At 44.7% G+C, this 14727-nt stretch overlaps 1 protein-coding gene across 8 annotated transcripts in view; it reads right to left on the reverse strand.

Moving 5' to 3' along the window:
• The window catches only part of mast1a (microtubule associated serine/threonine kinase 1a), a 162523-nt gene that overhangs the window by 14447 nt on the left and 133349 nt on the right, over positions 1-14727 (reverse strand). For all 8 annotated transcript variants that reach the window (XM_043694926.2, XM_043694928.2, XM_043694931.2 and 5 more), the window contains 6 exons: positions 11800-11901; positions 6226-6348; positions 5644-5753; positions 3150-3313; positions 2060-2328; positions 600-809 (listed from right to left, as the gene is read on the reverse strand). In XM_043694926.2, coding sequence (XP_043550861.2) covers positions 600-809; positions 2060-2328; positions 3150-3313; positions 5644-5753; positions 6226-6348; positions 11800-11901 — 978 coding nt within the window. The remainder of the gene's footprint in view (positions 1-599; positions 810-2059; positions 2329-3149; positions 3314-5643; positions 5754-6225; positions 6349-11799; positions 11902-14727) is intronic.

Below are 14727 nucleotides of genomic sequence, written 5' to 3' on the forward strand. Positions count from 1 at the left end.
GAACATCTCCGATACACCCGCACCAATCAACCAAACCGCCCCGTGGCTCAACATTTCAACTCCCCCTCCCACTCTGCCGAGGACATGGAGGTCCTGGGCCTCCTTCACCGCCGCTCCCTCACCACCAGACGCCTGGAGGAAGAACGCCTCATCTTCCGCCTCGGAACACTTCAACCCCAGGGCATCAATATGGACTTCAACAGCTTCCTCATTTCCCCTTCCCCCACCTCATCCTAGTTTCAAACTTCCAGCTCCGCATTGTCCCCATGACTTGTCCGGACTTGTCCGACCTGCCTATCTCCTTTTCCACCTATCCACTCCACCCTCTCCTCCCTGACCTATCACCTTCATCTCCTCCCCCACTCATCCATTGTACTCTATGCTACTTTCTCCCCACCCCCACCCTCCTCCAGCTTATCTCTCCACGCTTCAGGCTCTCTGCCTTTATTCCTGATGAAGGGCTTTTGCCCGAAACGTCGATTTTGCTGCACGTCGGATGCTGCCTGAATTGCTGTGCTCTTCCAGCACCACTGATCCAGAATCTGGAGATTACTAGCCCAGCAGCATTACCACTGCACTGCTGTCTCCACACACCATACCTGCAGGGATCATGACCGATAGAGCGGTGGCCGAAGCGGATTTGATGACCTTATTCACGGGCCGGGAGGTGCGCTTCTCGCCTGAGTCCCCAGACAGCTGCTGGTGACGCGCTCTGCGGACTGCCAGGTCACTCGTTGCCTTTGTAGACGAGGAATCCGTTTCCTTTGAAACAGTGCACAGCGACTCACTTAACTTCACCGGCCTACCAGCTGAAATAAAACTGAAAGCATTTAGCAGGAAGGCACTTAAAGATTTATTGACATCCAAACGTTGCAGCTTCCTACAAGAGTCCTTGACAGACCACTATCAGTGTCAATCTTCATTGATACAGATCAGCACCACTGATAATATTGACCTCGTTCTTCTGACCCTTGGCCTAGGGACATAGAACAGCCATTCGACCCATCGAGCCTACTCCACCCTTCCTTATGATCTTGCCTGAAAATATGGCTGGAACGCCCAATCCTCATTTCAGTGTCAGGCTGTGAATAGTCAACTAAGCTAGATTCAATGATGTTCTCACTCCATCTCCTCTAGCGACGGAAGGGAATAAATGTCACGAGGAAGGCATGAAGGGCTTTACAGGAGAACTGGCCCAGGGGTGATTGGCTGAAATAGAAGCAGTCTGACCTTTTGCACACAGACAGTTGCCAGAAGGTGGAATCGAACCTGGGTCCCTGGCACGGTGAGGCAGAAGTGCTAACTGCTGGGCCACCCTAAAGAAAGAGATCTTCAAATCATCAATAGGATTTAGTAAAGTAGATGGAGAGAAGATGTTTCCACTTGGGCGCAATGGGGAGTTAAAAAGATCACAGGCCATAAAGGTAAGAAAATAAATCAGACTGGGAAGTTAGGAGGAAAATCCAGGCATGTTGAGAACGGGAACCTCACTACCGGTTGTGACAAATACCTTTGTTGCATTTAAGAGGAAGTTGGATAAACATTGGAGGAGACAGTCACCTGACTCAGAGTCCCTGCCTTGGAGCCAGAAGTTTGAGTCTTACCCTGGATTAAGTGGCCAAGGAAGATGTGTTTCTAAAGCAATGTCAACCTATAAATCCTTCCACCACACACTGATGACAGGCTGTAAGACTGGGTCAGACACCTGGACCACCATGTAATGGAAAGAACATTACAGCCTCAAGCATCATTCCCCATAACTCTGAGCTACAACATGCAGGTTAAAGTGTAGATTGCTATGGCCACTTGGACTCTCTGAATGAACTATAACACACGGGTAAAACACACGAGGGTGAAAGGGATACTGAGAGGTCAAGGGAGAGAGGAATCTCATGAGGTATATAAAGACCAACACGGACAGGTTGGGCCGAATGGCCAGTTTCCATGCCGTACATTGTATGTAATTCTACACACCAATCCTTCAAACTGAGCGGAGAATGCTAGCGGATTAGCGTCAACCATCATATAGACAGTCCAGAACACAGCAGTGCTCCCGTACCTGGGAATGTTGGGGTATTGCTGGCATTTCCTGCAGCATTGGCAATCTGCCCCTCCACATCTTTCTGCCGTGGTTCAGACTGGCTTGACTGCTCCTGGACTGGCGTCACCGTCTGTACTCCCTGGTGTTTGTGGGTTACCTCCGTGTCGTCCTCGAGGGGTGTGGCAAACTTGTGAGTGTCCATGAGTGCGGAGAACCTGCGACGTACGGTGAGAGGCGGACTGGAGTCACTCTCGCCATAAGAAGACTCCGACGCAGAGAGGCGCTTCCTGAGAACAGCACAGATCAGAGTAAAGGCGGGGCATCAATGAAAATATAGACCTCAGCACACCGAGGCAGTGTCGCAACCCCCTCCCCACCGTCCTACATCGTCATCCCAAACATTAGCCCAATTCATCAACCTTAAACCAATAGCTGAATATTGACACTCAGTACGTCAGGAAGCCTCTCAATGGACACCCAACCTAAGGAGGAGTCATTAAGCCCAAATGGTCAAATTCTTGATCAAGATAGCAGCACGTTAAAGGAGGAGGGAGAGAGAGAGAGGGAGATAGGCAGAGAGATTTGGGGGAGTAATCCCAGGGCCTGGAGTTGAGGGACATCTATCTGAAATATGTGATGGAATTGGGAAATGTATAAAAGGCTGAATTTGGAGGATCTTAAAAATCTTGAAGGGTTGCAGGACAGGATGAGGTTATTTAGATTACTTACAGTGTGGAAACAGGCCCTTCGGCCCAACAAGTCCACACTGACCCGCCAAAGCGCAACCCACCCAGACCCCCTACATTTACCCCTGCCTCTAACACTATGGGCAATTTAGCATGGCCAATTCACCTAACCTGCACATTTTTGGACTGTGGGAGCAAACCGGAGCACCCGGGGGCAACCCACGCAGACACAGGGAGAATGTGCAAACTCCACACAGTCAGTCGCCTGAGGTGGGAATTGAACCCAGGTCTCTGGTGCTGTGTTGCAGCAGTGCCAGATAGTGAGGGATTTGAATTTGGAGACAAAAACTTTAACACAAGGAGCACAAGTGTATAAGCCTGCATTCTCGAGGTTTAAGAGAGGAGGAGACTGCCCTACTTACATTTCTGGAGAGCTTGTCCTCCAGCTCTTGTCCCGGGTGCTGATGGAGCTCAACCCCTCCATCTTCTCACTCTTTTCCTCCTTGTGTTTGTTCAGGTTGCGTCGGGTGACCACTGGGGCTTTCTGCTCCTCATGCTGCGTGAGGCGTTCCATGCTGCTGTAAACCTGCATACATCACAACCCAGCGTTAGGGCAAACACCATTCACTGCCCGCGGCACCCAGTCAACTGGACCCTAAGAGCCACAGGCAGTGGGACTGACCAGATGAGGAGACAGGAATTTCGCAGAGAACCAAGGTCGCTAAAACAGCATGCCTAGTCATTGTCACAAAGCTACTTGTGGGAGCTGGCTGTGTACAACTTGGTTGCTGCAATTCCAACATTATAGCAATGACCACATTATAGGAAGGTCGTGGAAGCTTTGGAAAGGGTTCAGAGGAGATTTACTAGGATGTTGCCTGGTATGGAGGGAAGGTCTTATGAGGAAAGGCTGAGGGACTTGAGGCTGTTTTCGTTAGACAGAAGGTTGAGAGGTGACTTAATAGAGACATACAAGATAATCAGAGGGTTAGTTAGGGTGGACAGTGAGAGCCTTTTTCTTTGGATGGTGATGGCTACCACGAGGGGACATAGCTTTAAATTGAGAGGTACAGATATAGGACAGATGTCAGAGGTAGTTTCTTTACTCAGAGAGTAATAGGGGCGTGGAACGCCCTGCCTACAACAGTAGTAGATTCGCCAACAATAAGGGCATTTAAATGGTCACTGGATAAACATATGAATGAAAATGGAATAATGTCGGTTAGATGGGCTTCAGAAGGGTTTCACAGGTCGGTGCAACATCGAAGGCCGAAAGACCTGTACTATGCTGTAATGTGCTATGTTCTATAACACATGAGAAGAAACTTTATTTGCTGTACAGCAGCATTCCAGGATAGACTGAGGTTGTGAAAGGTGCTATATAAATGCAAGTCTTTCTTCCAAGGGAAGATTTACAAAGGCTCAGGCCCCCGAAGACTTCCTCTTGAGTTTGTAGCTCCTTGGCTCTTGGTTTTTCTAACTATTGACTTTAATGGTCTTGAACATTACAACAAACAAAACCATGAATTTTTAATGTAACAACACATTCCTAATTGATTCTGAGAAAGGTTCATTCGACCCGAAATGTTAGCTTTGATTTCTCTCCACAGCTGCTGTCAGACCTGCTGAGCTTTTCCGTCAATTTCTGATTCTTTTATTCCTAATTGCTTCTCAGGGGTGTTCTTAGACAAACCTTTACACAGAGAAAATATTAGGAAAGGAGAATAAAAACTAGGGTTAAGGAGGTGAATTTTAATAAGTATCTTTAAGGAGAGGGTGATTTTCAGAGTTCAAAGCCCTACTGAACTTGGGCCAAAGGTGGAGCCATCGAAGTTGGAGATGCATAAGATGCCAAACTGGAGGAACATTGATCACAGAGAGCTGTAGCTCTGCAGGACATTACAGTAATAGGAGGGAATAGGCAACAAGAAATGGATTTGAGGAGTTTGAAGTTTATAGGGCTGGCTGATGCAGAGTTTCCCATTGTGCTAGAATGAAACTGTCTGAAGGTATACTGTTTCTATATTCCCACATCTTATGGGGCGTAAGAGTCAGCAGGGACAGTTTTCCCCTCCACTTCATCCTGTAGTAATATTAGAGACCTGTAGGTGTCACTGCATGTCCTCAAATCCCATTAAGCAAAGCACAAACACACTGTCACCTATGAAAGACAGAATAATGGTGAAATCAACTTGTTAAGTCAGTCTTTCTAACGCAGCATAATAACACCACTGATTCCTCTGAGATTTTTAAAAGGGAGCACTTTTTGTTCAAAATATTCCTCAGATTTACGTGTTTGGGAAGAAAATCACTGGAAATATGCATTTTATAGAATTCACATTATCTCAACTTTTAGCCATTGTGTGTCTATTTCTTTCTAGAGGACACTCAGTGAGCTCTAGGCTTACACACATTGCCAGTTGCTTGCTTCCCCAGCGTAGGAAGATTGCAGATTGCCACGTCTCCTGAGTTTGAACCCTCATTAAAATCAACGAGAGGTCTTATGGTGCACTGAGTAGAAATCCACACCTCTGGGCCAGAAACTCTGGCTTCAAGTCTCACTCCAGAGATTGATGGCCATGGAGGGTGTGTTAATAACAGGTTGATTGTCAATCTGTAAAATCTTCTTAATACACCCAAGACAGAAGTATGTCCTGGTCAGCCAGAACCATATCCCATAAATATTTCTCCCACCCTACCTCCACTAAAACAAGGTCTAGGCCAAGTGTCCTCCTCACCTCAAAGGAGTGTGAATGATGAAACTCAGTGAGTCAGGTAGTTTCAGGAGAAAACGTTTCCACGTGCTGACCAGACATATTACTATTTAGTCTTGTAATTTTCCTGCAGGGTTCCCTATACAAAATAGGTGAAAAATGTCATAGAGAAGGGAAAAGAGACTCGTATTCTCCAAAGTACCTTAATAAAGCGAGGTGAGCAGGAGGAAAACTGTCGAATTTCCACTGGCTCGTCTTCATTGGTGTCATCCTCATCATAGGAATTGACATGGTGATATCGATCAGACCGAGCTTCATAAAGAGAGAATAGCACCATTTCAGATTCACAGCAAAATCCCACAATCACCACCCATCCACCACACTCTCCAGGCCTTTTGCTCAATGTTCTTTCTGATTGCGATTGTCCCGGACCACAATCCACCCAGCACCCTAACAGCACCCACTCAGACTGCATTTACTGCGACTGCCCAGACACATAACGTAGGAGGTTGGTTAGCTTTGGATACAGGGGGTCCTCTGAACACCCCACCTCCCGTCTAGCACCCATGCTCCAAGCTCCCCCCTGCTTCAGAAAGGCACATCTCCTGTGTTCTATACTTCTCTGAGCAGCAAGGTCAAGATGAGGCTCCCATGGATCCTGTCTCCATTCTACCCTGTTGTATACTATTGAATCTCATAACTGAGTCTCATAAAATTCAGAGTTTATAAAGGCATCCTAACACCATTCACAGCCCCCAACTTTGCTTCGAAGAAAAATACTTGCTGTCAAAGTAACTTGTGTCTTCTTCTGACTCCAGGTGGGGAATGAATTCTGCCTTTTGACGCAGCAGACTATTCCAGTCCAGGTCTTTGAAGAAACCGTGTTGCTTGACTTCATAGGTTCCTCCTATAGAAAGAGAAATGGGGTTAGGATACCAAACGTTGAAATGTCCAGGTCATATTGGCACTGGTTAACTAAACATGGCTACTGTTAGAATCCTCACTAATTCTTGATTATTGTTATTCTTTTATCAATGTTGTATGATGATTTGAAAATGACTTGTGGACTTTGGGACAGGGTAAAAGGAGAAGAACAGATCAAACAAGCTTTAATTGTTTGTGAGGCCAGACTTGGAGGCTAATCGCAGGATGGGCCTAGATTTAAAAGGCTCCAGCAGTCACAGAGATACCAAGAACAGTTGTATGCTTGAACAGAGAGCAGAAGTTTCAAATTTATCAGTACCTGGGAATTGGTTCTGGAAAGTCTGGAAGAGAGTCCATCTTCAAGCAGTTGTTTAATAGTACTTGAGGCCTCAGGAAGAGTCGATTAGTCTATCAGGGTGGAACTAAAATTAGTTTTTGAAGTATGTTTTCTGACAGATAGTTCTGGGCTGCTGCTGAGACATTATGAAGATTTGAAAGCTCCCTGCCTAATTTAATACACTTGCTTTCAGATGCCCAAAGTATAGAAAACTGAGTGCCTTTTCCAGGGTGAACTGAGAAGGTGACCCTGATCAATGTTTCAGAGAAAACAGCCAAGGCGTCCACATTAATGCCTTTGAAACACCACGTCATGAAAGCCGTGTAATTAACCTGACCAGTTTTGTTATGTTATTTATTCCTTAACTGCGTTTATTTGTCTGTGAGCCTCCTGTGTGAATGGGGCCTGAAAAGAAGTGTTTCGGGTTTAAATCACTATAATCAGCTTGCCGTGTTATTTAATTTTTCTCTCTGCTAAAGTTATCGTATATTTAATAAATAGTTAAGACTTTCCACTTATTATTTAAGATAACCAGTGTCTGGAAATTAATTATTCACAAAGTTCCCCATGGGAGACTGATCAACAAGGTTAGATCTCATGGAATATAGGGAGAACTAGCCATTTGGATACAGAACTGGCTCGATGGTAGAAGACAGAGGGTGGTGGTGGAGGGTTGTTTTTCAGACTGGAGGCCTATGAGCAGTGGAGTGCCACAAAGATCGGTGCTGGGCCCTCTACTTTTCGTCATTTATATAAATGATTTGGATGCGAGTATAAGAGGTATAGTTAGTAAGTTTGCAGATGACATCAAAATTGGAGATGTAGTGAACATCGAAGCAGGTTACCTCAGATTACAATGGGATCTTGATCAGATGGGCCAATGGGCTGAGAAGTGGCAGATGGAGTTTAATACAGATAAATGTGAGGTGCTACATTTTGGGAAAGCAAATCTTAGCAGGACTTATACACTTAATGGTAAGTTCCTCGGGAGTGTTGCTGAACAAAGAGACCTTGGAGTGCAGGTTCATAGCTCCTTGATGTAGAATCGCAGGTGGATAGGATAGTGAAGAAGGTGTTTGGTATGCTTTCCTTTATTGGTCAGAGTATTGAGTACAGGAGTTGGGAGGTCATGTTGCGGCTGTACAGGACATTGGTTAGGCCACTGTTGGAATATTGTGTGCAATTCTGGTCTCCTTCCTATTGGAAAGATGTTGTGAAACTTGAAAGGGTTCAGAAAAGATGTACAAGCATGTTGCCAGGGTTGGAGGATTTGAGCTATAGGGAGAGGCTGAATAGGCTGGGGCTGTTTTTCCTGGAGCGTCAGAGGCTGAGGGATGACCTTATAGAGGTTTATAAAATCACGAGTCGTATGGATAGGGTAAATAGGCAAAGTCTATTCCCTGGGGTCAGGGAGTCCAGAACGAGAGGGCATAGGTTTAGGGTGAGAGGGGAAAGATATAAAAGAGGCCTAAGGGACAACTTTTTCACACAGAGGGTGGTACATGTATGGTACATAGAGATGCTGTACATCTCTATGACTCTATGACCAAAGTCTGTGATTGGTTATTCAAAAGTCTGGTTAGGAACCACTGGAATGAATACTTCCAAGTATATCTTCAATGGTTAGTTTTACTGTGTTATGAATATACAAGTAGAAAGACTGATTTGGTTCGGCTGTCTCTGTGTCATGACACTCCACAGAACTAGGACGATTTAAAAGTTGCAAAGTTGGCTCCAAAATGTCTAGGACCACCCCTTTCCAACAGTGGCTACATCTAAACACAACAATGCAACCAGAATTCATATTAAATGCATCTTGAGTAGCAACTCAGCTTTAATGTACACACTGGGAAGAGAATTTTAAGGCTAGTTTTATGAATCAATGCTCCCAGCTGATTTAGACAATGAGCTCCATTGTTTACACTAATTTCTATGCATATAGGCAATTTGTGTGTGGAAACAATTTTGTATCACACCTTCCACTTATTATTTGAGAGGCAACTGTCACCAGCTCACTGAGGTCGCAAATATAAATAGTTTTCCAATTCACTTTGTCGATGGGAGGTCACTAACAACTTGAAATGCAGGGCACTAACCTTCATCCCTGACATGCAGCATTTCTCCAACATTAAACATCCAGCAGCTTTTTGCTCATTGAGATCATAGTCACTGCTGGATAAATGTGCCTCAGACTTTTGATGAAATGTTGGACTCAGGGATGCACTTCCATCTCAACTTCCATTAACATAAAAATTGCCAATTTGAACTTTTTTGTACCTCAGCCTCTTTAATGACATCGCAGCAATTCAGGCTCAGCAGCACGCACTTAGCACAATCTATATTGCAACAAAAGTGATTAGATTTCAAAATTATGCTGAGTTGGCCCATGAAATTTGGCAGTGGATGGGCCTGACGAGCATTACAAAGAAGGCAATTACCAGAATGTGTTATACTTGCATCAGAGATGTTATTAAATGACAGTTAACAGTGAGGGGAAGCCACTTGTAATGGGAGTGAATGGAAGGGTTGGGTTCATTAGCCCACTTTGCAACCACAGTGAATGGAAGAGATTTGACCTATTCATCAGATATGCAACCACAGTGAATGGAAACAGTCTGGCACCTTGTGATTTTATGTTAACTGCAGTGAAATGAAATGTAGTTTCATCCACTGATATTGTGCACAAATGGAATGATTGACAAGTACTTTGACCTTGGAACATTTCATTTGTCCGGTGAAATGAACTGGGAAGAATTTGAGATATTAGCATGAATACAAAGTGGTCATTTCATTAACATTGTACATAATATTAGTTGAAAAGATAGCTGACTTGTAGTTGGACCTGCCTTATACATACTGTGGCTTGCAACAGTAGGTCAGAATAAGGGAACTCTGGGGCAAGTAACTCACCTCCTGACTCCCCAAAACATGTCCACTATCTCGAAGGCACAAGTCAGGAGTGTGATAGTGTACTCCCTACTTGCTCCAATAACACTCAAGATGCTCAGCACCACACAGGAGAAAGTAATCTGCTTCATCAGAACACCATGCAGCACATTAAATATTCAGTCCCTTCACTGCCAACACACACTGGCAGAAGTGTGCATCATCTACAAGGTAGATTGCAGCAACTGGCCATGGTTCCTTCAACAACTTTGTCCAAATATGTGACATCAACCACCTTGAAGGATAAGGTTAGCAGATGTACGGACCACCTGCAAGTTCACCTTCCATTTACATATCATTCTTGGAACCATAATCATCCTTCATTCATTGTTGCCAGTTAAAATCCTGGAACTCTGTCTGGGCCGTACCTCAGACAGTAGACACGTGGCCTGCAACAGTTCAAGAAGGTGAATTACTAGCACCTTCTCAAGGTCAACAGAATGGGCAATACACGCTGGTCATGCCAGCAACATCATATCCTGGGAATGTAAAATATAGATACTTAAATAGTGCTCAAAACTTCAAAACAAATATTTACATTTATATCATATTTTTCACAACCAATGGACATTTCAAAGTGTTTTATGGCCAATGACATACTTTCCAAGTGTTGCAATGTTGTAACATAGGAAATGCCACACTTGACAAACTCTCCCGAACAGGAATGTCACAATGATTGGACTACCTGCTTTTTTTGTGATGTTGACTGAAAAATAAACATTGGTCTGTGCACTGGCAAGAACTCCCAGCTGACAGGTAGGACCTCAGTTTAAAGATGAGGCACCTTCAAAAATGCAGCACTCCCGCGCTACTGCAATGAAGTGTTAACTTGGATTTGTGTTCAAGGTTAGATAGAGTTTTGATCCATAGAGGGTTATGGTGCCAGACAGGAAAATGGATTTGAGTTCGCAATCAGATCAGTCATGATCTTATCAAATGACGGAGCAGGATCAAGGGACCGAGCAATCCTTTGTGACCCAGAGTTGATGGTGCTATCAACTGAGCAGGGGCTGGCAAATTGGAAAGACTGGTCCCAGGGAGTAAATGGAAAGGATATGATGTTGCAGCATTGCATAGAATGGAAGGGATTTGGTACACTCGCTTTGTATTACCTTCACAAGGTCAAACTGGATAAGGGGCTCACACTGACATTGTGTACAATCAAAATAAACGGTGTGATTCAAAAGGTCATAAGGGTGGTAGATGTTGAGAGTCAAGGCCTTTGGGGGATAAATGGTAATTATAACAGCAACAATGGCAACTTATATTTCTACAGTGTGCTTAGATTGTAAAATCAACCCAAGAGCATAAAGCAAACAAAGAACAACAAATCAAAGAATGAGGGAGCTTTACTTATCCCCAGATAAGACAGGGCTTAAACTGGGAGTGGTAAGCTCCTGAAATGTGAATGTGCTTTTTCTCCCGGCAATGGCAACCTCTGCCTTGTTGAAGACATTCAAAAAGTAAACTTAATAAGTTATATAAAGAGCATATAGGATAAAAGGGTATTTACATAAAAATGACAACTTAAGGCATTCTTTATCATATCAGGTTAGGGTGAATCAACTGTGTCTCACCTCATCTCTCCCATAAATGTTAGCTCTATGAATAATTCAACACGCATAAAGACAAAAACCTTTCTACATTAAAACAGTGACTACACTTCTAAAGCACTTTATTGGCTATAACGCACTTTGGGACAACCTGAGATGATTAAAATTGTTATGCAAACATTTTAACATAAGTCTTCCTTATGTTAAAATCATGCTGAGAGCATTGTGTTAAACATCTATGAAAGAATAGATGGTCATCATTTCCAACTTAAGCTTTGAAGGATGATGACAGAGCTGCAGGCAGAAGAACAATGAGAGAGAAAGAGAGAGAGGGAGAGAGAGAGAGGGAGAGAGAGGAAAGGCCCTGCTCCATAGAATCATAAAATCAGTTCGGATAGAGGGCATTCGGCCCATTGAGTCTGCACCAACCTCCTGCACAGCATCTCACCCACACCCACGCCCATTCCCGTAAACCTGCATTTCCCATGGCTAATCCACCTAGCCTGCAAATCCCTGAATACTACAGGGCAATTTCGCACAGCCAGTCCACCTAACCACCATCCACCACTATGGTCCCACTCAGGTTGGGGTCACCTACCTGTCCCCAGTCTCTCCAATGGGTTTGGCTGTAGAAGACAGGAAATAAGGTGTTGGGCATCTGCTGGGAGTGCCTCATCGCCATCAGGCCACATTATATCATCTGGAAACAAAAGGCAACATTAGAAATCGGAAAGGTATACGGTTTCCACTAATGGCCTTTGTATAATTACTTTTTGCTAAAATATTTGTGACCATTTGCCCCAAATCCCACTTGAAGCCTCTCATTCCATTATAATGTCAGCACTCTATTTCTAATTCAGCAATTGTCCTTTTATGGAAAAAAAGAGATTTCTTTGGAACTGTGGTGAAGGTAACTATTGAAGTACCCTGTCTTTCATCCATCATTTTCTCCTTTCATACATCACAGAGCATTCCTTTTGTCCTTAACCCCCTCCCCTCACCCCAGTGATTCCCAAACTTTTTGTCCTCCATGACCCCATTTTGAGCTTTGAAAATTGTCATAAGTCCTCAGCCTGAGACCACTGAGAGCAGGGGAGCGAAGGCAGCAGTGGGTGGGATGGTTGGGGTGTTGTGCTTGCACAATGTGGGGTGGAGGTTTGAGGCCTGAGACAGGGACGATGTGGTGCTGGTGGGGACCTGTGGACATTGGGTGGGGACCTGTGGGTACTGATGGAGACCTGTGGGCGCTGGGTGGGGATCTGTGGATGGTGGGTAGGGACCTGTGTATGTTGTGTGGGGACCTGTGGATGCTGGGTGGGGACTTTTGGGTGCTGGGTGGGCACCTGTGGATGTTGGGTGGGGACCTGTCAGAGTGGGGCAGGAGCTGAGAGAGCAGGTGCCTGTTAGATCAGGGACACCACTGATGTAGCTTCAGTGAAAACTCCAAAGCTTCCGTTATTGACACATCATCCCAAATTTCAGCTTGTGGACCCATTGCGGACCCCCGACTTTGGGAAGTCCTGCTGCCCCCTTTTACTGCCACCAGTACCAAATACCTCTCTGATCTTTTACAACACTCCGATGGAAGACCATTAGCCTGAAATATTAATGCTGTTTCTCCCGCCCCAGGTTCCCCAGGTGTGCTGAGCATTTCCAGCCCTTTCTCTTTTATTTCAGATTATTATATTGCCCAGAATTATTCTGCTTCAGTATAAGTAGCATCCTCCTTCCCACGATTTAGAGTCTGAGAGATGTACAGCATGGAAACAGACCCTTCAGTCCAGCTCATCCACGCCGACCAGATATCCCAACCCAATCTAGTCTTATCGGCCCTTATCCCTCCAAACCCTTCCTATTCATATACCCATCCAGATGCCTCTTAAATGTTGCAATTGGACTAGCCTCCACCACTTCCCCTGGCAGCTCATTCCATACACGTACCATCCTCTGCGTGAAAAAGTTGCCCCTTAGGTTTCTTTTATATCTTTCCCCTCTCACCCTAAACCTATGCCCTCTGGTTCTGGACTTCCCCATCCCAGGGAAAATACCTTGTCTATTTATCCTATCTATGCCCTCATGATTTTATAAATCTCTATAAGGTCACCCCTCAGCCTCAGACACTCTAGGGAAAACAGCCCCAGCCTGTTCAGCCTCTCCCTATAGATCAAATCCTCCAACCCTGGCAACATCCTTGTAAATCTTTTCTGAACCCTTTCAAGTTTCACAACATCCTTCCAATAGGAAGGAGACCAGAATTGCATACAATATTCCAACAGTGGCCTAACCAATGTCCTGTGCAGCTGTAACATGACCTCCCAACTCCTGTACTCAATACTCTGACCAATAAAGGAACGCATACCAAACGCCTTTTTCACTATCCATCTACCTGCGACTACTTTCAAGGAGCTATGAACCTGCACTCCAAGGTCTCTTTGTTCAGCAACACTTCCCAGGACCTTACCATTAAGTGTGTAAGTGCTGCTAAAATTTGCTTTCCCAAAATGCATCACCTCACATTTATCTGAATTAAACTCCATCTGCCACTCCTCAGCCCATTGGCCCATCTGATAAAGATTCCATTGTACTCTGAGGTAACCTTCTTGCTGTCCACTACACCTCCAATTTTGATGTCATCTGCAAACATACTAATTATACCTCTTAAGCTCATATCCAAAATATTTATATAAATAACGAAAAGTAGAGGGCCCAGCACCGATCCTTGTGGCACTCCACTGGTCACAGGCCTCCAATCTGAAGAACAAATCTCCACCACCACCCTCTACCTTCTAACTTTGAGCCAATTCTGTATCCAAATGGCTAGTTCTCCCTGTATTCCATGAGATCTAACCTTGCCAATTAGTCTCCCATGGGGAACCTAGTCGAACGCCTTACTGAAATCTATATAGATCACGTCGACTGCTCTTCACGTCGACTGCTCTGCCCTCATCAGTGCTCTTTGTTACTTTTTCAAAAAACTCAATCAAGTTTGTGAGACATGATTTCCCACCCACAAAGCCATGTTGACTATCCCTAATCAGTCCTTGCCTTTCCAAATACATGGACGTCCTGTCCCTCAGGATTCCCTCCAACAACTTGCCCACCACTGAGGTCAGGCTCACTGGTCTATAGTTCCCTGACTTGTCCTTACCACCTTACTTAAACAGTAGCACCACATTAGCCAACCTGCAGTCTTCCAAAACCTCACCTGTGACTATCGATGATACAAATATCTTAGCAAATGGCCCAGCAATCACTTCCCTAGCTTCCCACAGAGCTCTAGGGTATACCTGATCATGTCCTGGGGATTTATCCATGTTTATGGGTTTCAAGACATCCAGCACTTCCTCCTCTGTAATATGGACATTTTTCAAGATGTCACCATCTATTTCCCTACAATCTATATCTTCCATGTCCACAGTAAACACCAATGCAAAATTCTTGTTTAATTTCCTTCACATCTCCTGCAGCTTCACACAAAGGCTGCCTTGCTGATCTTTGAGGGGCCCTATTCACTCCCTAGTTACCC

Source organism: Chiloscyllium plagiosum, unplaced genomic scaffold (genome assembly GCF_037043375.1).
Source record: "Chiloscyllium plagiosum isolate Xiang-an unplaced genomic scaffold, Cpla_swu_hap1 HiC_scaffold_45, whole genome shotgun sequence".
Classification (NCBI taxonomy): Eukaryota; Metazoa; Chordata; class Chondrichthyes; order Orectolobiformes; family Hemiscylliidae; genus Chiloscyllium; species Chiloscyllium plagiosum.